Below are 25,164 nucleotides of genomic sequence, written 5' to 3'. Positions count from 1 at the left end.
CCTGGAGATTTCTCACTTGAGAAATGAGGACGATATTTGTTATTGACTCACAGGACGTTTCTTAATAGTTTGGAAATAAACCACTATAATCAGTCTTCACCATCCCTATCCTTGGGATAGGGATCCACCATCCCTTGGTCTTGGAAAAAGAAAAATCCAGTTTGCTAATTCCTGATATTTAAACTTGAAAGCGTTCCCATAAGACACTGAAGACTTTTTAGACATGTCCTTGCCCCAGGCCTGAGCTGTGTGAGGTCTAGGGCAAGCGGAATGGAACTGTAGGTGGGCTACCGCTAGTGACAGGGTCTCCTGAGCCCCCGCAGGGCACCTTGGGGCGGCCCATCGCCATCCCACTGGTTCCCCGGAAGTCCCCCCACCCCCACCCCGACCTGGTGGGGCGGGCGGCAGGGCCACTTTAAGGGCGGGCCGTGGGCGGGCGCCCCGCAGCTGGGGGCCCAGAGCCATTGGCGCAGGGCTGGCAGCTGACGAGGCAGGCGGGCTGCCAAGCTCCTCCCGCGGTGAGGCTGCCCCAGGACTCGCACGTGCGCAACGCGCCATGGCGGCCTCAATTACCCGCCCGGAGTTCGGCCAAACCCAGGGGCAGGTAAGAGGCTGAGGAGGAGGAGGAAGGGGAGGCAGCTGCGTTTATAACGGCGCGCGGGCAGGCGCGGAGCCGACCCCGGGGGCTTTTGCGGGGCGCGAGCCAGTCCAGGACGCCTCCCTGGCAACCCGGCCGGCTCCCGGGAGCCCTTGGCGGGCGCCTGCCCTCCTCGAGGTCGAGGACGCGCTCGGTCACCTCAGGAGCGGAGGCCCGAGGAGGGAAGGGGACCTGGCCATGTTGTCGTCACAGAGTCGCCCCCTCGAGCTCTCGACGTTCGCCCATCACAGACTCATTTTCGGGGCCCCGGACCACCGGTGGGGCGAACCGAGGGCGAGACGTCTTGGGCTAGTGACCAGATAAAACAGGAAAGGCAGTTTTTATGTTTTCGCCTGAATCCTGTATACAAAAGTTGGTTCCACACGTTTCAGTTTGGATATGGAGACTTTTAGTCACCATCTTGAATACGGGAAAGTTTATCTTCAGGTCTCTAGTCTGCACAACTCGGGTGCTTTTTTTTTCCTTTCACTTTGCTCACTGGCGGGTTGTGCGGAGTGTCCTTGCACACCCCCGACCCCCAAACTGGCTGACGCCTGTCGAGACCGTCGCCATTGGTGGGAAAAGGCGGCTGCCCTCCTCCCACATTCTCCCACCCTATTCACAAATCTGCCCCTACCCCAGCCTTGGGGAGGCGGTGGGGCGGGGGGCGCACTTTATTTACCATCCCCTCGGCAGAAATGCAGAATCATTTTTGTGACTCATTTTCGATAATAATGAAGCGGTGATTAGCAGCTCACCAGGAAGGAAAGTGAAACTGAAAGTGAAGTCGCTCAGTCGTGTCCGACTCTTTGCGACCCCGTGGACTGTGGCCCACCAGGCTTCTCCATCCATGGAATTCTCCAGGCAAGAATACTGGAGTGGGTTGCTATTTCCTTCTCCAGGGGATCTTACCGACCCAGGGATCGAACCCAGGTCTCCTGCATTGCAGGCAGACGCTTTAACCTCTGAGCCTCCAGGGAAAAATCCACTAAGAAGGAAGCATAAGCTAAACCCCACCCCACCCTAGGAAGCAAGGCGAGCTGGCGTTTGACTTTCTTTTATTTCACGTCTTGATAAATGTGAGAGGGAAACCTGGGCGGTGTCGAGTTTTGAACCCCTGAGAGTGTTATACATACTCCAGTCTCTACAAACTCCTTGAGAACAAGCTTTCTGAACCGAATTACTACCACTCGGAAGTGGACCATGTTTAAGAGGTTTTTGTAATTCTTTCAAAATGGAAGCACCTATCGGGCTTCCCTCATAGTCTAGTCGGTAAAGAATCTGCCTGCAAGGCAGAAGACCAGCGTTCGATTCCTGGGTCGGGAAGATCCCCTGGAGAAGGAAATGGCAACCCACTCCAGTATTCTTGCCTGGCAGGCTACAGTCCATGGGGTTGCAAAGAGTCGGACACGACTTAGCGACTAGAGAGAGAGAGATTTCAACTCAGGAAAAACAGTATTTTGGGGGTATATGATTCGGCAGAGCTGCACACAGTGGAATTCTGAATAAAATATCTGATGCCCGAGTAGTTAGTACATAGATGATTGCGGCTTTTCACCCTTAAGAGACCCTGAAGCCCCAACTGTACCCTTTGAGCAGCTTGCTCATTTCTCCAGCTAGAGCTGCTTAAAGCCCTGACTCCTGGAGAAACTGGTGACCAGCAAGCGCCCCGGTCAGGGCACGAGCCAGCCCAGCTGCTGCTGATTGTCAGCGCTGCTCCCGGTGCTAAGAGTGACATAAAGAACAGCTCACTAAAATGCAGGAGCCATTTGCTTTAAGCACTTAAGCACCTGCTGTTACTAATCAAGGGTTTAGCCTGCCACAGATTGCAAATGGAAATCCAGTGTTTTAAAAATGGCAGAGACTGGCGTGCCCTGCCTGTTACCCTAATCTCAGTAATCAGAGTGGATGAAGAGCGTGGGTGATGATGGTGTGGCATTGTAAAAAACTGCCCACACTTAAGGGAGCTACACCAAGGTGTTTATCCCTGAGTGCTGGAATTAAATGCTTTTTATTTTCTCTTCGGACTGCTTTGAATTTTCCAACCTCCAGCAATGAATATGTATTGCTTTTGTTAAAGGAGTGCAGTGAACAATTCAGATAGAAAAAAAAAAAATTCCACCAAATGAAGCCCAGCATCAGTTCAGGTTGTGATGCTCACAGGTGAAAATCTTAGAGGTACTAAAGGCAGTTTTCCAGAGCTGAATATACTAGAACGTTTTATTCATTTTCCTTTTATTCTTATCAGTGGATACTTCTCATCACCTGTGCTCATATTATACCATCAACAAGATATTTTTAACTGTATAAATATTCAAATTTAAGTTGATTAGAAGCTCTTCTAGACCTTATAAATGTAATAAATGTGATAAGGCTTTTTTAAAAAAAAGTTCTTCAGTTAATTTGAGTTACTTGGGGACAGTGGGGCAGTATTCTGATCTGATTTAGGAACGTTCCTCGTATGCTGATTTTGTGGGGCAGAGATGGAAGCTTTTGGCAGGAGAACGAATCAGTTCTTCTCAGAATGGCTTTATTTCCTGCCCCTCTGTGTCCTGTTACAAGTTGCAGAAAGGCCCATGAGGGGTACTTTGCTTCCTCATCTCTTTCAGAATCTCTTTCCACCTCTCCTCAGTTTTTCCCCAGTACCTGGGTTCTGCCCGTCAAAGCTCGCTCTTGACTTTTCTCCACAAGACTAGCTGAGGAATTCTAGAGAACTTAGAACTGAGCCTTTGAGCAGAATATTGCGGTGAGAAGCAATAGAGCTATTCACGTTAGTAACTGATGCACATTGTTCAAAACTTAACCTGCATTACCTGTGGCTCAAGTAATGAAGACAGCAGTTTGGTTTAGGGCTATTTTCACTGCCTGATGTGGACACGTTTTCCTTCTAATTCTACTCTCCCCTTCCCATCTTCTTGGTTTGATGAGTTCCATGTGCTCAAATTTGGTGTTACCTGGGATCATAGGGCAGTACTACCACCTGCAGGGCATTGTACAAACATTTCTCCTTAACAACAGTCCTGCGATTTAAGTACTATTACCCTCCCGGCCAGATGAGGACTGCATAGGTACATTACTCAGAGATGCTAGTTAGTGACTGAACAAGGCAATGGATGCTGTTATACCTACCATGAAAGCCTTTGCTGCTAACTGTCAAGATGTTAAAAAAATATGTTGTATATTAACACACATATATGAAATCTAGGAAAATGGTACTGATGAACCTATTTGCAGGGCAGGAATAGAGATGCAGTCATAGAGAACCGATTTGTGGACACATTGGGGGAAGTAGAACATGGGATGAATTGAGAGAGTAGCACTGACTTGTTTACACTATCATGTGTGAATTAGATAGCCAGTGGGAAGCGGCTGTACAGCACAGGGAGCTGAGCTCAGTGCTCCAGTGGGGTGGGGTGGGGGGGTGGGAGGGAGGACCAAGAGGCAGGGGATATATGTGTACATACAGCTGACTCACACTGTTGTACAGTAGAAGCTAACACAACATTGTAAAGCAGTCATACTCTATTTTTTTTTTTTTTTAAGGATCAGTAACAGCTTTAGTAGAACTGATCTTCCACTATATTCCCTGTCTTGCAAGGATTGAAAGCCATTCATTTTTAATAGCGAAAAGAAAAAAAAAAAAAGATTCCTAGGATGTAAGAGAGCTGGTCTGTCTGTCCACCTTGAATTCCCAGCACAGCATCTGCCCTGGAGTAGGGACTCAGTAAATACCAATGGTGAGAGTACTGAGACATCAAGTATATTTAAGCAGATGCAATAAAAGTGGCAGGAGGTCTTAAAGGAAAAAAGAAACTTTACTACTAGAAAGGTTTGCAAGTGGTTCATAGCCCAGGACATCCTAGTTGATACGTGTTTTTTAGTATAATAATTAATAGCACCCCCTTTGTTCTCATGAGTCTCAGTTTGGAAGGTAAATTAAATGGTCACCCCATCTGTAGCAGGCACGTTACTTTTGGACATTCATAGGTTGCTTCAGTTAACCTGGTTAATTAAAAAACAAAAATCTAGTTACTCATTTTAGGACCCCTTGTTAATGATTGTTTCACTGCTTGGCATTTGGTTCACAAGTGATTGTAATGGTATAAAAGAAACCCTGTGCCCCAGTGGAGGTTCACAAATACTCTTCACTCAAAAGCATCATGGTGGCTTAGAGTCCTCCAAGTATTAATGGAAATGAAGAATGTTTACAAAATTAAAAGGAAACACTCTAAAAGGGTCCTGATACTCTTTACTGTAGAAATTCCAGATTTCAAAATTCACTTAAGAGTGTTATGCTGTCTTCTTAGAATGTAGAAGGAGGACATGAAGCTGGTGACATGAGTTGATATTAGGCTATGAAAGGCCTAATATCAAATAATAATATTGAATTATTATTCTGTTTAAAATAGAGTGGGGCAGGAGAGTGGGATTGGCTCATGATGATCAATTGAGCACACCTATTGACATTCCGGCTTCCCCAGTCTACCTGGCAAGAGTTGCTTAATAGTGTGCTGATACCTTTAGCAAGTAAATATTGAAAAGACAAAAAAAGCAGAGGTGGTATTCTAAATTACAAGTCCATGGAGACATATATTCAGTTCATTTCAGTTCACTTGCCCGGTTGTGTCTGACTCTTTGTGACCTCATGGACTGCAGCACGCCAGGCTTCCCTGTCCATCACCAGCTCCTAGAGTTTGCTCAAACTCATGTCCGTCGAGTTGGTGATGCCATCCAACCATCTCATCCTCTGTTGTCCCATGCTTTTCCAGCCTTCAGTCTTTCCCAGCATTAGGGTCTTTTCCAAGGAGTCAGTTCTTCATATCAGGTGGCCAAAGGATTGGAGTTTTATCTTCAGCATCAGTCCTTCCAGTGAATATTCAGGACTGATTTCCTTTAGGATTGACTGGTTTGATCTCCTTGCAGTCCAAGGGACTCTCAAGAGTCTTCTCCAACACCACAGTTTAAAAGCATCAATTCTTCAGCACTCCGCTTTCTTTATAGTTCAACTCTCACATCCATACGTGACTACTGGAAAAACCATAGCTTTGACGAGACGGACCTTTGTCGGCAAAGTAATGTCTCTGCTTTTTAATAAGCTGTCTAGATTGGTCATAACTTTTCTTCCAAGGAGCAAGCATCTTTTAATTTCATGGCTGCAGTCACCATCCCCCTCCAAAAAGTCTGTCACTGTTTCTACTGTTTCCCCATCTATTTGCCATGAAGTGATGGGGCTGGATGCCATGATCTTAGTTTTCTGAATGTTGAGTTTTAAGTCAGCGTTTTTACTCTCTTTCACTTTCATCAAGAGGCTCTTTAGTTCTTTGCTTTCTGCCATAAGTGTGGTGTCATCTGCATATCTGAGGTTATTGATATTTCTCCCGGCAGTCTTGATTCCAGCTTGTGCTTCATGCAGCCTGGCATTTCTCATGATGTACCCTGCATATAAGTTAAATAAGCAGAGTGACAATATGCATCCTTGATGTACTCCTTTCCTGATTTGGAACCGGTCTATTGTTCCATGTCCAGTTCTAACTGTTGCTTCTTGACCTGCATGCAGATTTCTCAGGAGGCAGGTCAGGTGGTCTGTTATTCCCATCTCTTGAAGAATTTCCCACATTTTGTTGTGATCCACACAAAGGTTTTGGTGTAGTCAATAAAGCAGAGGTATACGTTTTTCTGGTATTCTCTTGCTTTTTTGATGATCTAACGGATGTTGGCAATTTGATCTCAGGTTCCTCTGGCTTTTCTAAATCCAGCTTGAATATCTGGAATTTCACGGTTCGTGTACCGTTAAAGCCTGGCTTGGAGAATTTTGACCCAAGCTTGCCTGTGAGTGTCCAGGAGTCTCTGGTGGAGGCATGGGAGGGTGGTGGCCTGCTGCAGGGTTGGGGGCACTGCCTGCATGGGACCTTTTGAAAGAGGTCGCCATTATCTTCATTACCTCCACGATAGTTTGGCCTCAGGTCAAATAACACAGGAGACCCAGGTTTGATCCCCGGGTTGGGAAGATCCCCTGGAGAAGGAAATGGCAACCCCACTCCAGTATCCTTGCCTGGAGAATCCCATGGAGCTTGGTGGGGTACAGTCCATGGGGTCGCAAAGAGTCAGACATGGCTGAGCAACTTCTTCACTTCAAATAACTGGGAGGGAACACAGCCCCACCCTTCAGCTGAAAATTGGATTAAAGATTTACTGTGGGTGGCCCCACCCATCAGAACAAGACCTAATTTCCCCCTCAGTCAGTCTCTCCCATCAAGAAGCTTCCATAAGCCTCTTATCCTTCTCCATCAGAGGGCAGACAGACTGAAAACCACAATCACAGAAAACTAACCAATCTGATCACATGGACCACAGCCTTGTCTAACTCAATGAAACTATGAGCCATGCCATGTAGGGCCACCCAAGACGGATGGGTCATGGTGGAGAGTTCTGACAAAACATAGTCCATTGGAGAAGGGAATGGCAAACCACTTCAGTATTCTTGCCTTGAGAACCCCGTGAGCAGTATGAAAGGCAAAAAGATATGACACTGAAAAATGAAGTCCCCAGGTCAGTAGGTGCCCAATATGCTATTGGAGATCAGTGGAGAACTCCAGAAAGAATGAAGAGATGGAACCAAAGCAAAAACAACATCCAGTTATGGATGTGACTGGTGATGGAAGTAAAGTCTGATGCTGTAAAGAACAGTATTGCATAGGAACCTGGAACGTAAGGTACATGAAGTGAAGTGAAGTCGCTCAGTCATGTCCAACTCTTTGTGGCCCCATGGACTGTAACCTATCAGGCTCCTCTCTCTATGCGATTTTCCAGGCAAGAATACTGGAGTGGGTTGCCATTTCCTTCTCCAGGGATCTTCCCTACCCAGGGATCGAACCCGGTTCTCCCGCATTGTAGGTAGATGCTTTAACTTCTGAGCCACCAGGGCAGGTAAGATACCTGAATCAAGGCTACTTGAAAGTGGTCGAACAGGAGATGGCAAGAGTGAACATTGACACTTTAGGAATCAGCAAACTAAAATGGACTGGAATGGATGAATTTAACTCAGATGGCCATTATATCTACTACTGTGGGCAAGAATCCCTTAGAAGAAATGGAGTAGCCCTCATAGTCAACAAGAGTCCAAAATACAGTACTTGGATACAATCTCAAAAATGACAGAATGATCTCTGTTCATTTCCAAGGCAAACCATTCAATATCACAGTAATAATGCTGAATAAGCTGAAGTTCGACGGTTCTTGAAGACCTACAAGACCTTCTAAAACTAACACCCAAAAAAGATGTCCTTTTCATTGTGGGATACTGGAATGCAAAAGTAGGAAGTCAAGAAATATCTGGAGTAATGGGCAAATTTGGCCTTAGAGTACAGAATGAAGCAGGGCAAAGGCTAACAGAGTTTTGCCAAGAGAACTCACTGGTCATAGCAAACACCCTCTTCCAACAACACAAGAAAAGACTTTACACATGGACATCACCAGATAGTCAATACCAAAATCAGATTGATTATATTCTTTGCAGTCAAAGATGGATAAGCTCTATATAGTCAACAAGGACAAGACTGGGAGCTGACTGTGGCTCACACATATATTAATAACAACCAAATGCAGTGCTTAGTCCTTAATGGGATCTTGATTTGAAGAAGATCTGAACATTAAAAAAGAAAATCTGCAGGAAAGCTTGAAATTTAGAAAGCAGATGGAATCAAACTGCCACTAAAACAAAAGTAGAAAAAACCCCACAGCTTAAAAGACACGGAGAAGAGAAATAATGCCCAGGTAAAACAGTTCTAGTGACAGTCCAGGCAGAATGTTCGCAGAAAGGAACATGAAATGGGCCCAAGGGCGCTTCCCTGGTAAAGAATTAGCCGTCTGCAGAACCCTGGGCCAACTGGGGCTCTGGAGTTTTTACTCGGGACACTCCCCCTTCATTTCTATTACAGCCAGAGCATAGGGCTTACAAGCCAAGAGCCAAACCCAGGCACTGCTTTTTCTAAAGAAAATGAACTCTATCTGAGTCCTGGGCTCCTGGTATTGGTAGTTTCCAGATGTCTACAGCTGACAAGAGTGGAAGGAAAGTCAGCTCTCTCTACCCTGGAGGGGAAAAAAAAACCAAAATGCTTGGTTTTTAGAGTAAAGCCTACCTTTATTTAGACAAATAGCCAGTCCTAGTCTTGTTGCTGTCCAGCCTTTCTTCCACCATCCCTCCCACTCACATCAAACCCACAGTCGGTTATTCCTTTAAAAGAAATAATAACTGGGGAAGCAGACCACCCCACCTTCAGGGAAAACTGCTCACACTGTTTCAACTGAGTCCTTGATTCATATTTATGTTTGGATAACCAAGAATGGCAGACAACTGTTCCAGGGATAGGTGATAAACGTGGTAGGAAAAACTTTAAAAATTTCTGATTTGTATCTTTAGAGGGGATATCATATCCTAAAAATTGCAGACTATGATCAATTATCAAAGGAAAAAAATATTAGAAATGAGCAATTCACATTAAATTAACTGAAATTGTAAAAATCTTTAGAATAGGACTTGGCACCCCACTCCAGTACTCTTGCCTGGAAAATCCCATGGATGGAGGAGCCTAGTAGGCTGCAGTCCATGGCGTCGCTAAGAGTCAGACACGACTGAGCAACTTCACTCTCACTTTTCACTTTCATGCATTGGAGAAGGAAATGGCAACCCACTCCAGCGTTCTTGCCTGGAGAATCCCAAGGATGGGGGAGCCTGGTGGGCTGCCGTCTATGGGGTCGTACAGAGTCGGACATGACTGAAGTGACTTAGCAGCAGCAGCAAAGCTTGAGCTAGTAATATGAACAATAAACTTAAGTCTCTCAGAAGTTGAGACATGAAGGATCAATTTAGGATGCCCAGCATCTAACAGACTGTTCCTAAGGACAGTGACAACAGGAGGAAATGACCAAAGAAATAATAGAAGGAACTTTCTAGAGCTGAAGATCCATTGAGTGCCAAGTGAGCTGAGTAAGGCCCATACCCAGACACATCCTAGAAAACGATCAGAGTCCACAGCATGAGAGAAAAGCACTAAAAGAAAAACAAGGCAGCCTTTTCTTTTCATCAGCAACTCTGGATGCAAGAAGGCAATGACTCAGTATCTTCAGAGTTCAGAGATAAAGAGATTCTAACTTGTTGGAGTATTTTGATTAGAAAACTAGCATTGAATTGTGATCCCTAATGCCACCAAAGAACATAAATAAGGAGTTTTAACTCTTAACATTGTAGGAGCAACAGGAGGGAAAAGGAAAATTTGCTCAGCCTAACAGAAAGCTTGGGAAAAGAGAAACAAAATTATAGTGAATGGAAAACCTGAGATAACAAATGAAAGGAATAAGACCATTTCATGTTAAGTTATGAATGTTTCACAATTAATTAATGTTAGTAATTAATTACATTATATTGATTACCTTAATGTTCATTAACTAGTGCCATTAATGTAATTACTTATTAAAAACAGTAATTATATATAAAAAACTGAAATCTGATGGAAAAAACAAAAATTCAAATATATGTTACTTGCAAAATTCATACAAAATCAAAATGATAAAGGAAGCCTCAAAATAAAGGGGTGCAAAAAACTAACTCCTGAATATCAGAAAAAAATAAAATTTCAGATGAAAAGCATTAAAAAATAGACATATTTTATATATAGTTTATTCTCAATATGGTTAGTAATATATGATATTTATATGTTAATACATACTGAATAAACATAGATCACTATATAGTATATATTAAGTATTACAGTTATATATTTGTATGAATATATGGAATTATTAGGAACCTTTATGTACCTAATCCATAGTTACACACAGAGTCCATAGTTATACACAGAGTCTCAGTTCAGTTCAGTCGCTCAGTAGTGTCCGACTCTTTGCAACTCCATGAATTGCAGCACGCCAGGCCTCCCTGTCCATCACCATCTCCTGGAGTTCACTCAAACTCACGTCCATCGAGTCGGTGATGCCATCCAGCCATCTCATCCTCTGTCATCCCCTTTTCCTCCTGCCCCCAATCCCTCCCAGCATCAGACTCTTTTCCAATGAGTCAGCTCTTCACATGAGATGGCCAAAGTACTGGAGTTTCAGCTTCAGCATCATTCCTTCCAAAGAACACCCAGGACTGATCTCCTTCAGAATGGACTGGCTGGACCTCCTTGCAGTGCAAGGGACTCTCAAGAGTCTTCTCCAACACCACAGTTCAAAAGCATCAATTCTTCGGTCCTCAGCTTTCTTCACAGTCCAACTCTCACATCCATACATGACCACTGGAAAAACCATAGCCTTGACTAGATGGACCTGTGTTGGCAAAGTCTGTAGTTAGAGAAATCGATGAATTGACAAACCATATTTAGAGAGGGACAATTTATACATCTGCTTCATAAACTGAAAAATCAAGTAGACCTAAAGTAAGTGAGACAGCAATGAACAAGTTTAATCTGAAAGGTATGTAAAGACTATATGCCCAACAGAAATATGCAGTTTTTTTCAAGTATCCATGTAATATCAAACATCGTATATTAAGTCACAGAGAAAATACCAACCAGTTCTAAAAAGTAGAAGTCATGTTGGGTACATCCACTGATGACAATGCACTGAAACAAGAAATGAGTCAATAGCCCCCAAAATTAAGAAAAAAACCACTAACCACTTGACAATAACGTCATTATATAGGTGTTTAACACTTATTTTACTAGTAAGCAGTAAAGAACAAAAAAGGCAGTCTAAAACTTAACTTTATAAAGTAACTTCAAGCCGAGATTTCACCGACAGGTTTTACCCAAACTTCAAGAAGCTGATAATTTCTTCTTTTATAAAATATTCAAGACCATGGAATAGTTTTTAAGCTTTCTATTTCTTCAAGGCTGGCATAACCTTGATACCCAAGCCAGATAAGTCAGTACCATAAAACAAAATTATATCCAGTTTTACTTATGAACATAGATGCAAAAATCTAAAATAAAGGAATTGAATCTGTTTGCATTAAGCATAGGTTTATTCCAGTAATTCAATGATGACTTGACATTAGGAAATCTATTAATGTAATTCACTAATGGATGACAGGAGAAAAAAATACAATCATGTTGATACTGAAAAAGCTGTTGATAAATTTTAACACCCATTTCTGATTTAAAATTCTTAGCCTCCAAATAGAGAACTATTTAACTTGGTTAAGGGTATTGACCTTCAGTAGTGGTAAAAACATTTGAAATATTCCTGTTATAGAAAGTCAGGAACAAGACAAGCATGCTCAATTTACTCCTGCTATTTACTGTTGTTTTGAATGTCCTGTGTGTGAGTGTTAAGTCGCTTCAGTTGTATCCAACTCTTTGCAGTCCTATGGACTGTAGCCCTCTTGGCTCCTCTGTCCATGAGATTCTCCAGGCAAGAATACTGGAGTGGGTTGCCGTGCCCTCCAGGGGATCTTCCTAACTCAGGGATCAAACCCACATCTTTTATGTCTCCTGCATTGGCAGGTAGGTTCTTTACCACTAGCACCTCCTGGAAAGCCCTTTGAATGTCCTAGCCATGCTTTAAGATCAATGAGTAAAAGACATAAATTCTGGAGACAGGGATAAAGATGTCATTTTTAAAAACTATGTGATAACCTACCAAGGAAATCAAAGAATCAGCTAAAAAATATTGGAACTAAATGGAGAGTACCTTAAAGTACTTGAAGCAAATTCCTTATACAGAAATCGATAGTGCTTCTCTCTGTCAGCTATAATCAATCAGGAAGTATAGTGAGAAAATATATCTCTTTGACATTGATTCTGAAATCTTGAAAAATCTAGGAATCAGTGTGTGAAGACACTTGAAAAATCTATGTGAAGGTAACTAGAAAACTGAAGCTCCAATATTTTGACCACCTGATGTGATGAACCAACTCATTGGAAAAGACCCTGATGCTGGGAAAGACTGAATCCAGGAGAAGACTGTCCTAGAAGATGAGATGGTTAGATGGCATCACCGACTCAATGAACATGAGTTTGAGCAAACTGAGAGATGGTGAAGGACAGGAAATCTTGGCATGCTGCAGTCCTTGGGGTTGCAGAGTCAGACATGACTTAGCCACTGAGCAATAACAACAAGAAAAATGAACAACATAAGACCAGATTTCTCTGAGTCATACTTCCTAAATAGGGAGATGTAATACATAATGATAGTCCCTAATTAATCTTAAAAATAAATGCCAACCTTAATCAAAATTTTAACAAGACTCCTTATGGAACTTGACAAGCTGATGATAAAATTCTGTAGGAAGAACCATTGTGAGAAAATATCTAAGGACCAAATAGAAAAATAGTAAAGAGGGAACCATATGCTCTAGCAAATATAAAACATAAAGAGCTAGTAATTAGTGTGCTATTAACCAGGAATAGACAAATAGATCAATGCATCAGAATGAAGTCCCCCAAAATTTACATACATATATACTTATATAATACATATATATGGCATTTGAACCTATTAAGAGAAGCTTAGCTTATTCATTAATGCTGTTCTTTGACATTTTAACTGGGTTGTATTTAATGTCTGTATAGAATAAAGCACGGAAATGAAAGGTGAATATGGAAATTCTATTTTTTCTAACTAAATGTGCTTGAAAATATCCCCAAATGAAAATAAAGAACATTTTTTATTCCTAATCTTGGAATTTGAATAGCATGTATATTCCATTCAAAGAAAGGATTTGGTTTGAGTATTTCTTAGAATTGGGAGATTTAAATCTTTCTCTGTTCTTTGAAATGTGTGTTTCATAAAAATCAATGATACATTCCAATTAAAATATTTTAAATGAAAAAAAAATCATATTTTCTCAACAGCAAGACTGCAAAGGCCATGCTATTTACTAAACTATCTTTCTGGAGCCTTTGATGAAGTATTATTAATTTTCTATCTAAAAACATTTTGTTTTCTACTAATGCCTTTTATTTAGACGTACTCTAAATAGTAATCATTTAAAATAAGCATATAAACTTGTATGAACAAGCAAGAAAGTAGTATTAAGAGAGAAACAAACTTTAAAATTGCTAGTTCAGTTCAGTTCAGTTCAGTCACTCAGTTGTGTCCAACTCTTTGCGACCCTGTGAATTGCAGCACGCCAGGCCGCCCTGTCCATCACCAACTCCCGGAGTTCACTGAGACTCATGCCCATCAAGTCAGTGATGCCATCCAGCCGTCTCATCCTCTATCATCCCCTTCTCCTCCTGCCCCCAATCCCTCCCAGCATCAGAATCTTTTCCAATGAGTCAACTCTTTGCATGAGGTGGCCAAAGTACTGGAGTTTCAGCTTTAGCATCATTCCTTCCAAAGAAATCCCAGGGCTGATCTCCTTCAGAATGGACTGGTTGGATCTCCTTGCAGTCCAAGGGACTCTCAAGAGTCTTCTCCAACACCACAGTTCAAAAGCATCAATTCTTCAGCGCTCAGCCTCTTCACAGTCCAACTCTCACATCCATACATGACCACTGGAAAAACCATAGCCTTGACTCGACGGACCTTTGTTGGCAAAGTAATGTCTCTGCTTTTCAATATGCTGTCTAGGTTGGTCATAACTTTCCTTCCAAGGAGTAAGCGTCTTTTAATTTCATGGCTGCAGTCACCATCTGCAGTGATTTTGGAGCCCAAAAAAATAAAGTCTGACACTGTTTCCACTGTTTCCCCATCTATTTCCCATAAAGTGATGGTCCCAGATGCCATGATCTTCATTTTCTGAATGTTGAGCTTTAAGCCAACTTTTTCACTCTCCACTCTCCACATTAAAATTGCTAAGCACCTAATAAATGCTTTCATCCAGGACATTCAACATCTTCGAGTACAAATTTTGTGGCGAGTTCTTTCTCAAATATGAAACTTGTACATTGTAATCACTCTGTTAAATAAAAGCACATTTTGTACATATATACATGTATATACATATTATGTGTGTGTGTGTGTGTGTGTGTGTGCGCATACACACACATAAATCATGTGGGAGAGGCACCAGCTTGGTTCTGTCATTAATAAACAGGTTTTCCAGCAGATGGACAATTGGAGAACTGGACCAAAAGAATCTTATCTGTTGTTAATAGGATGAGAAAGAGACCTATAGGACAACCACATATTTGCAAGCAAAACTTTTAAAAATAGCATGACTTTCAAATCTGTTCAATACCTAGGTTCTAAGGACATGAGATGAATAGCTCCCGCCCTTGATGTATGCTTATAGTTGGCCATTCAGTCCAGCTGAATAGTCAGTCATTGGCTGTTTGTAACCTTTGTTTATTTTCTCATACATGATGACTTGTTCTCTATGCCTAGACATGGTGTGTCTGCTTTTTTCCTTCTCTTTCAGGCAAATATAGACCTCTTATTAGTGGGCGATGTCAGAGTTCAGTACCTGGCTGATACTGTACAGAAATTATTTTCAAATATAGCACAAGTCACCATCATCATTAGTGATGTGAAGAAGGCAGCAGCACTTGTGGATGACTGCACATTTGACATGGTTTTCCTGAAGCTGACTTCTCCACCAACTGCTGAGGAGCTGGAAGTGATCAAATTAATTAGGTAAAATCTTGACTCTATATCTTTAGAATAGTTTTTATTAAAACTTGCTTCTATAAAAATCCTTAGAAGATGATACTATTCTACTTTAATTTTTAAGGTGAGAGATGTTTTCAAGGGCAAAATCTCTATATATGTCTTTGTTTTCACTACCAGTTTGGCATACTATTATAAGAATTGTCATTTTAACTTAAAAAGTAATAGGTGAGGGTATAAGAATTAATTGGTCATAGAAATTTATTTGGTATATAATGCTTCCCTTAATTTGATAGGCACTCCTTTTTAATAATGATGTCATTAGCATGGCATATCTTTTCAGAGTTCATTAATTGTTATAGCAGATACTTAAGCAGGTGACCACTCTGGGTCATGGTGGCTGTGGGCGGAAGGTGTCTCTTTCAAGAAATGTCCTGATGTGGAAGAGCCATGAGGCTCTCTGTATCCACTGAGTCCAAGTCAATACCAATTCCATTACTCTTGTTTCATCCAGCAGGTCCATAGACGTTCTCCTTCTGTTTGACCCACTTTATTCTGGAGATCTGGAGTCTAGAGGTGAAGAGTTAGGTTCTTCCTTGCCTGATTACATATGATTTTGAGTCATTTAGGATGTTTTTAAATAGGGTTAGGTGAGATTGAATGTATTTCCCTTCTGTGAGAAGACTTGATGAAGTGTAATTGCAAATAATATTGATACATGTTTAGGGACTACTCATCATTATAGGGGAGGTCTTTCTAGACCAAAGAAGAAAGTCCAGAGCAATACTGTAATCCCAGAATGAAAAGGGGCAAGAATATTACATTAGGAGAAAAGAAAGATGGGACTGGGAAAAAGCCAGAGCCACTGGTTACTTGTTAAAGACAAAACAGAAGACAGACCCTGCTCCTGGGGTTTCTTGGAACTTTTGGTCTTATGAATTTCATTGGCTTTCTACTCAGAATATGAACTAAACAAACCAGGCAAATTACCTCAAATAGGATTTCACTTCCAAAACATAGTGTGTACAATCTTCTTTCTGAAGATATGCCTATTTTACTAACACATCTTTTCAAAAAGTCTCCTAAACATAGAGTACCTCTCATTGAAGGTGCATAGTAATATCTCACTTATATAGCATTTTAAAGAATTTACAACAGCTTTATGAGGGCAGGGCTTCATCATTCCTACTCAGCAGATTAGAAACCTGAGGCTGAAGTGACTTTCATGAGATCACATGGCTTGTGTTCACACAACTCAGACTAGAATTCTTTATTCTTCCCTTCATGTTCTTTCTTCTAGAAGTCTGTAATGATCTGGCTGTTTACATCTCTGAGATCCCATAAATACCAAACTGACTCTAAACTAAACATATCATTCTGGAAGAGCAGTGGATCAGCTGGATGGCTGACCTTGCTTCATTCCAGGGGTCAGAGTCTAGCCATGCTCCTCCAAAGGTGGTAAAGGCCTCATGTATGCACATGATTGAGGCTACATTTTGAACAGGATAAGATTAAAGTTACGTTGAAGAACAGGCTTTACGTCTAGTCACGGTTGTTAAAAGCTTCAGGGACAGAGGAGAGAGCCTCTGTGTGATCCTTCCCTCTGTGGATTCTTTCTCTGCTCTGAATAGCATAGCTTAAGATGTGTTAGCAGAGAGAAGAAGGCAGATAAAGGAACTATATATACAGACATGTATATGATAGTTCGGTTATTTTGCTGTAAAATCATTTTTTTGAAAAGGAAGAAAAAAGATAATTTGTTGAGTACACTTGAATTTGGTTTTCTCTCTCTCTCTCTTTTTTTTTTTTTTGGTCTCATTATGTTATTCTCAATATTCAGTTTAGGTATTGACTAATACTAGGTATTCCGTACTTTGCTCTAGGTATGGGTGGGTGAGCATACCTCAGAAGGACCATGAGTCCTAACTTTTGTGTTCCTCTTTGAAAAATGAACAAAGCCTTCTTTATGGATGCTTTGTGTTTCCTGATACTGACCTCAGCAGCTGGAAATGTCTCTGAAATTCCCTTTCTTGTCCTCAGAACTGTTATGACTTTATGACTTATTTATACCCTTATGGACCATGTTTATATTTTGAGGCTATACATTTTCTTAGGATAATGAGTCTCATGAACAACTTGCCCCATTTATAAGGCATTAAATCTTTATCTTTCCTAGAACACTTTATCTCATGAGTTTTGGGTTAACATTAAATGACTAAGCCAAGATAAAGGGTTTCAGCTTAGCTTTTATATGCTGTATTTTGGATTTTTCCCCTTAGAGCTTTGTTGTTGTTCTGTTATATCTCAAAACCTGGAAAGGTTCAGGAAAATATAGAAGTATTTACCTTACTCTTCTCTCTTTGGAAACGTACGTGCCCTGCCAGTAAGTAAAGAACTTAACTATAGCATGAAACTGGTCCATGTTTATTTTCAGTGTCAGGGCACATGATCACAAATGTATGTATATCTATAATACATATCAATTTCTATTGAGAATAAGAATGAATGTACTCTGTTAGCTATATAAACTTCTTTTAGGATAAAATGCAAGCCAGCTCATTAAAAAGATTTTTAAATTTATTCTTACAGAAGAACTGTGATTTTGGCCTGGGACTAATCATGAAACAGCTTTAAATATTCATAAAAATAATAGTACTTTATACCCTGACATCCTCAAGAATGATGGCACGTCTCGATCATAGATTGACATTTCTAGTTGAGTTCAGTTCAGTCAGTCATGTCTGACTCTTTGCAACCCCATGGACTGCAGCACGCCAGTCTTCCCTGTCCATCACCAACTCCTGGAGCTTGCTCAAACTCACGTTCATTGAGTCGGTGATGCCATTCAACCATCTCATCCTCTGTCATCCCCTTCTCCTCCTGCCTTCAATCTTTCCCAGCATTGGGGTCTTTTCCAATGAGTCAGCTCTTCACATCAGGTGGCCAGAGTATGAGAGCTTCAGCTTTAGCATCAGTCCTTCCAGTGAATATTCAGGACTTATTTAGGATGGACTGGTTGGATCTCCTTGCAGTCCAAGGGACTCTCAAGAGTCTTCTCCAACACCACACTCAGCTTTCTTTATAGTCCACCTCTCACATCTGTACATGTCTACTGGAAAAACCATAGCTTTGGCTAGACGGACCTTTGTTGGCAAAGTAATGTCTCTGCTTTTTAATATTCTGTCTAGGTTGGTCATAGCTTTTCTTCCAAGGAGCAAGCGTCGTTTACTTTCATGGCTGCAGTCACCATCTGCAGTGACTTTGGAGTCCCCCCAAAATAAAGTCTGGCACTGTTTTCACTGTTTCCCCATCTATTTACCATGAAGTGATAGGATTGGATGCCACAATCTTAGTTTTCTGAATGTTGAGTTTTAAGTCAACTTTTTCACTCTCCTCTTTCATTAAGAGGCTCTTTAAGTATTCTTTTTGATCTTGATGTCATTTCATGAATACATTCTTACTGAGCCAGATGAACTCAGATACCACCCAGTGGTCAAGTATTTTAAGATCTCAAGATTCATATTCTTGGTTCCAGAATTTCAGGAATGTTTGACCCTTGGCGCAGGTCAGTTCTCAAAACTGAGCCAAATTCAAAAGGCAGATACTTGGTAATTCAGATGCATCCAGACACTCCATCTTACAAAGGCCAGGACAGAACATCAGAGTATGTTGCAGACTCATCCACTGTGCTTGCATCCTGTTTGGCATTGTGATTTTCCAGTCCACAAACTTTCTCTGAGGTCCTCCAAACTCGTGATTCTCATGAGCTCAGAGCAGTACAGCAATGGAGAGGGAACACAAAATGTGCTTCCATCTGCTCAGTCAACAAATCAACTTTGATTCTGATTTCATTTTTTCCCATATAGATCCAGTTGTCTGATCAGTTAACTTATTACTTCATTAAGGAAACCCAGTCTCATGACCCATAGGTTGTCCTGTTATGTTCCCAAATTTCAGGACATCCTTGACTTGACAGTGCTGCTCAGAAAATCCCATTAGCCAGTCTGCATGACCTGAATTCTTGACAGTAAACACAGTAGTTTTTCTAAAAGCATTATTCTATAAGAACTGAGGAACATTCTAGATGTTTATTGGTTCTAGCATCACATAATCTGGTGAACCTGACTTAGGGTTGCAGCAGAAATTCTTCTGACAAAAAGCGCACTGTGAGCAGGGCACAGCAGCCTTCACTATTGACTGGAAGAAATCATTGCATTTTATTGCAGGAGCCTTATTAGTAGCAAGTAAACTCACAGTTTTCATATTTATAGAAAAACTCTTAATTTTCTCACTGAAAATGGTTGTTGTTTTAATTAATTAATAAAGGATATTACTTGTTACAAAGACCAAACTAGACCATGCCAGGTTAATTTGATTGCATTGGGCCCACAGGCAGCATAATGGAAACAGTACTCAGGGAGGTTGCTTCTCAAAAATGACACTGGCTTTTGTCTTTTGAAATCCTTGTGCTATAAAGGAAGTGCATTTTAAAATGTCCCCTGGCTTCATATGGACTTACAGGAACCTTTTGGTTTTCCTGTTGGATGATAGATTTCAGAGGCCAGCTGGGCTTTCCTGAGGTTCTTTGGTCATCAGAGTGTACAACTCAGCTCAAAACACCTTTGTATGATCTTTTTATTTTTTTGTTCCAGCTACCAGGGATTGGACTTGGGGATGGGGACCAGGCTGGGGTGGGCACTGCTTCAGTGTGAGCTTATAGCAGCCTCCAGTTCCAGAGGTTGCTGGAGATGGACATGTGGGGGTGGACACTAGAACATCAATACCCAGTCTTGTGTATGGAGGAACCATCATGTCATTTAAGCAGTGTATGTGGTGAAACAAGGGGAAATAAATTATCCCCCAGCAAGCTGCAGATTTTTAAAATCTCAGGAGACCGCAACTGAGAAAGTGTTCATAAGGTCTCAGGACCTGCAATTTGGCTTTGGTAAGTGAAAGAAGTGGTATCAGTTGAGGTGGAAGGAGATTTTTGTTGTATTTTGGTGTTGCCTAGTTTTGCATTAAGGAACATTCATTTAGTGGAAAGAGGACCTTTTTTGGTGACCCTGGATACTAGAAACTCTTTCAGCTTATTGATTTGTACAGAATGTGATTGAGAAGCTGATCTGTGGACCAGAGTGTTGGATTCTGGGAACTCTATTGATTGCTGGGGTTCCTGTACAATTAGGGCTCCACCGGCAGGGGAAGTGTTTGGGTTGGTAATTGATTCTGTTCTGTTGACACAAATCCAGGAATTCCAACTCCATCTGTAAAGCTTGAAATTCATCAGGGTATAAAAATCCATATATCCAAATCTGACCTGTTTTCTGGTCAGTAAAATCAGTTGAAAAGTAGAAACAGGATTATTTCTAAAAGGAGAGAATCTGTTTTTTAAAACTTCTCTAATTCTAGAATATTTTAACTTACTTTGATGTATTTTTTCATGAATCTGGAAAGTACTTTTTATTTCAAAAGTTGGACTAAACTACCCACTAAGTTTCTATCTGTTCAGTCCGTTTGTGCCTCCCACCTCATCCTGTTATCTATACCCCTGGTATACTCTACACTTTTTCATCACTTACAAAATAGATATGAAAAGCTTACATCATGGCAGGGGTTATTCTCTCCTCCTTACCCCCACTCTCCACACTGCGCCCCTGCCGTCCACAGCACACCCCCGCCGTCCACACCGCTCCCTGCCATCCACACCGCTCCCCGCTGTCCACAGCACACCGTGTGCTAATGGGCCTTTCTTGGTGTTATGTCAGTCTGTGGTCAAATTCTACCATCCCTCCCACACTTGCCTATTTTGATAGTAGAACAACTTCCTGAGCTTTTCATTTCCCTCATAGAAACCATATGAGGTTTCCTCTCTTCTTTCCTTTCTTTCCTCTCTTCTCTTTCAGCCCACATTCTCTTTCAGAATTCATAGCAAAGAATCAACCCTGAATAGATCTGTCTAGTGATTGTCACGTTTTAGCAATATCCTACTTGTTTGACATAATTGACTTAGTAAATATTCTGAATCATTTAAAGAAAGTTCTTAGTGTGTCTCAATAATTTTTTCTCTATCAACTCTTGCCTGGATAGCTTACACTGTGGTCTCTCAGATGTATTCTGTGCCACCTTCTGTCAGTTCACCCCGTTGTAGGTAGAGTGGTCTCCCAGAAATGCAAAGATAATCATGTTACTCCCAAGCTTAACAGTTTCCATTGTCCATCTTATTTTATTTTTTGCTCATTTTAATGAAATACTGCATCTTTAACTTGGCCTAAAAGGCCTACTATAATCAGACTCCAGCCCTGCCTCCATGTCTAGTCTTGTCTTAAGTGTTTGTCTTTCAGAAGCTCTGTACTAGAGCCATCCTGGACTTCTTTTACTTTCTGGAATTCACTTGCTTGTTGCACTCCCAGGCCTGTACATCTGCTGTTCCCTTTCCAGAATGCACTTTGCTGCTTGTCTGCTTCCCACCCTCCCGCAGCCCCTGCCTTTCATGTGGTTCCTCCTAGCCAGTTGGGGTACCTCTGCCTGAAGCTGCAGAGCAGGTTGGTGCCCAGGCCATGCTCCCCTCAGACCCCACGGCTTTCCTTTGCAGCACTGGGCACAGAGTTGCCACTAAATTACTCAACTACAGGCATTTGCTCAGTGTCTGTCCTCCGCAAAAAAGTGTTGACTCCCCAAGGACAGGGACTGGTCTTTCTGTCTGTTCATGGTATCCCCCAGAGTCAGCACAGAATCTAGCACACAGTAGGCTCTCAGTATGTATGGCTCAGATCTATATACTGTGTATAATGTAATTTGGAATGTAGAATACAGTATGTTTACTTTCAAATGCAGATATAAGATGACCAAATATTATTCAGTGGGGGTTCTTCCAGGTCTTGTTTTAAGGAGTAAATAATAACCATATATATGACCATATACTAATAAATGATGTTTTACATATTTAAGAATAGTTTGTCTTCAACAGTTTTAGCTGTTCTCTTTAAAGTCAGGTTCACAGTATTATTCTCCTTGGAAAATCATTTTCTTTTAGCTAATGCCAATACTCAGTATCCACCAAAGTATCAGAATTCCACCTTACTGAATTCCTAAGTAGAGTTAACAATAATGCCACAATTCAAAAAAAAATCATGTTGGAAATCTTCAAGTGTATAGTACAATGAACTTCCAAGTGCCCATAATATTAATAGTTATCAATATGCAGCCAATCTTGTTTCATACCTACCCTCTCCTACACCTCCTTTTCCAGCCTCCCATCCCTGCTCACTGGTAGGTTATTTTAAAGTCAAGGTGGCTAGTCCAGGTTCGATGCACGATACTGGATGCTTGGGGCTAGTGCACTGGGACGACCCAGAGGGATGGTATGGGGAGAGAGGAGGGAGGAGGGTTCAGGATGGGGAACAAATGTATACCTGTGGCAGATTCATTTTGATATTTGACAAAACTAATACAATTATGTAAAGTTTAAAAATAAAATAAAATAAAAAAAAATAAAGTCAAGGTGGATACTTTTAAAGCAAATCTAAGACATCATTTCCTTTTATCCATAAGAACTTGAATAAGTACCTGTCTAAGATAAGGGATCTTTAAAAAGCAATACCAATAATCACACCTAAAAAGTTAATAACAGTTCCTTAGTATTGTCAAAAATCCAGTTGTTGTTCAAATTTCTCTTGTTAATCTTATGATTTCTTTTTTAAACTGTGAGTTTTATACAAATGAAGATTCAATTTTCCTTTCCTTTTGATTTTTTTCTTTTTATCTTCTCTTTTTGTGTTTTTATAAAGGGGCCATTTGGCTTATAAATGTCCCACATTCCGATTTCATCCCCATAGCATCTTAAAAAATATTCCTCTTTTTTTTTTAAATGTCTTGTAAACCTATAGTTAGATCAAGAATCTGGATACGGTTTTGGCTCTTTTTTTTTTTTTTAAGTGAGAATAAAAGTGGTCCATCATACATTCTACCTAATACATGAGTGGTATTTTCAAATACCTGAGCCATATTCCCAAAACTATCCAGATCATCAAAAACAAAAGTCAGCAAAAATGTCACAGTGCAGAGGAGCCTAAGTAGCCTAATCACTAAATGTAGTGCAGGATCCTGGATGGGGTCCTGGCACAGGAAAAATAAGTACATTAGGAAAAACTAAGGAAATTGGAATAAAGAATGAGCTTAAATTAATAATAATGTATCGATGTTGGCTCGTTAATTGTAAGAAATTTGCTAAACTAATGTAAGGTGTTTGCAGTATGGGAAATTGGGTTTGGGGTATATGGAAAATCTACTGTTTTCATATTTTTTTCTGTAAATGTAAAATTATTCTAAAGTTAAAGGTTTATTTTTAAAAAGTCACCTCTCTCTCACTTACCCCTTGCCCAGTTTTAAACAGCCTGGCATTAGTGGTTGCTATAGAAATGAACTGTAAAAAGACTATTCTTATTAACAGAGTGAACTCCTGCTCAGAGTCATTTTGCCTATGACTCAGAATTTGGATTTTCTTGCCCATTAAAAGGAAACAGAGAAGCTAAAGCATCTATTATATATAAAACTTTAAACAGAGCAAGCATGAGTTTCAGAATATCCCCTTCCTTTGTATTTTTCAAATAATCTGTAACTGTACTGCCCACCTCAGCCACACACTGCAGAACCCTCTTTGTACAATTGCGTGAAATCAAAATGCAACATCTTCTCTTGTAAATTGAAAAAAAAAAATCCTTCTTATCCCTAGGGCTTCCCTGGTGGCTGAGGGGTAACAATCTATCTGCAGTACTGGAGATGCAGGAGACTCGGGTTTGATCCCTGGGTCAGAGAGATCCCTTGGAGAAGAAAATGGCAACCCACTCTAGTATTCTTGCCTAGAAGATCCCATGGGCAGAGGAGCTTGGCGAGCTACAGCCCATGGGGTAGCAAAGAGTCAGAAATGACTTTTACAACTGAACAACAGCAGTCTTTTCCCTCACTGATTTAAGATGCTGCTGTCAGTAAATTTCCATATTAACATCACCATTTTAAATTCTAATGAAATAAAATCACCCTAGTGTAGTTACTTCCTAATAAGCTAAATGTATGAATCCCAAGTTTTTTAATGTTGATTTTGCTTTATTTTAAACTTCTTTTTTCCCTTTCAGATTTGGTGAGGAAAAAAATACACATTTGCTGTTTGTTTTTATAATCCCTGAGAATTTTAAAGGTATGTGCCTGTTGGGTATATTATTTGTTTTTTTCTCCAAGTAGAAATCATAAGGTCAATATTTAATACAAAGATTCTCAGGTTGTATTTCAGAGCACCGAGCTGATATTGCTTTAACTGAACCCCTGACAATGGAAAAAATGAGTGTTGTGTTGAAATACTGGAAAACATATTTCTCACATACTGGTGAGTGCAAAACAAGTTTCCAAAGGTTTGAAAAATTGTAATTAAAATTCTGTGAGAACTGTTTTTATACATTTGGTTTTCCACTGATGCCTTTTATATGTTGAAGATTAACTGCATTCTCTATAGTATAAGGACATATAATCCTTGTTTATCATAGTCTGAAGAAAACACACACAAGAGACAACACTACACATGGGTATCACAGATGGTAAATACCAAAATCAAATTGATTATATCCTTTGCAGCTGAAGATGAAGAAGCTCTATACAGTCAGCAAAAATAAGACCAGGAGCTGACTGTGGCTCAGATCATGAACTCTTATTGCAAAGTTCAGACTTAAATTGAAGAAAGTAGGGAAAACTACTAGACCATTCAGGTATGATCCAAATCAAATCCCTTACAATTATACAGTGGAAGTGACAAATAGATTCAAGGGATTAGATCTGATAAACAGAGTGCCTGAAGAACTACAGATGGAGGTTGGTAACATTGTACAGGAGGCAGTGATCAAGATCATCCCTAAGAAAAAGAAATGCAAAAAGGCAAAATGGTTGTCTGAGGAGGCCTTACAAATAGCTGAAAAAAGAAGAGAAGTGAAAGG

General features: G+C 40.7%; 1 protein-coding gene across 5 annotated transcripts in view; it reads left to right on the top strand.

Moving 5' to 3' along the window:
• The first annotated feature begins 436 nt into the window (after positions 1–436).
• The window catches only part of SOHLH2 (spermatogenesis and oogenesis specific basic helix-loop-helix 2), a 41,462-nt gene continuing 16,734 nt past the window's right edge, over positions 437–25,164 (top strand). For 3 of the 5 annotated variants that reach the window (XM_044927363.1, XM_044927364.1, XM_044927362.1), the window contains exons 1-4: positions 437–604; positions 14,997–15,211; positions 24,316–24,377; positions 24,459–24,563. In XM_044927363.1, coding sequence (XP_044783298.1) covers positions 557–604; positions 14,997–15,211; positions 24,316–24,377; positions 24,459–24,563 — 430 coding nt within the window. In that variant the 5' untranslated portion in view covers positions 437–556. The remainder of the gene's footprint in view (positions 605–14,996; positions 15,212–24,315; positions 24,378–24,458; positions 24,564–25,164) is intronic. The other 2 variants (XM_025262915.2, XM_006057530.3) reach the window with 1 other exon arrangement.

Source organism: Bubalus bubalis, chromosome 13, assembly GCF_019923935.1.
Source record: "Bubalus bubalis isolate 160015118507 breed Murrah chromosome 13, NDDB_SH_1, whole genome shotgun sequence".
Taxonomy (NCBI): domain Eukaryota; kingdom Metazoa; phylum Chordata; class Mammalia; order Artiodactyla; family Bovidae; genus Bubalus; species Bubalus bubalis.
The sequence above is the reverse complement of the archived record's forward strand: the minus strand, read 5'-3'. Positions and strand labels throughout refer to the sequence as shown.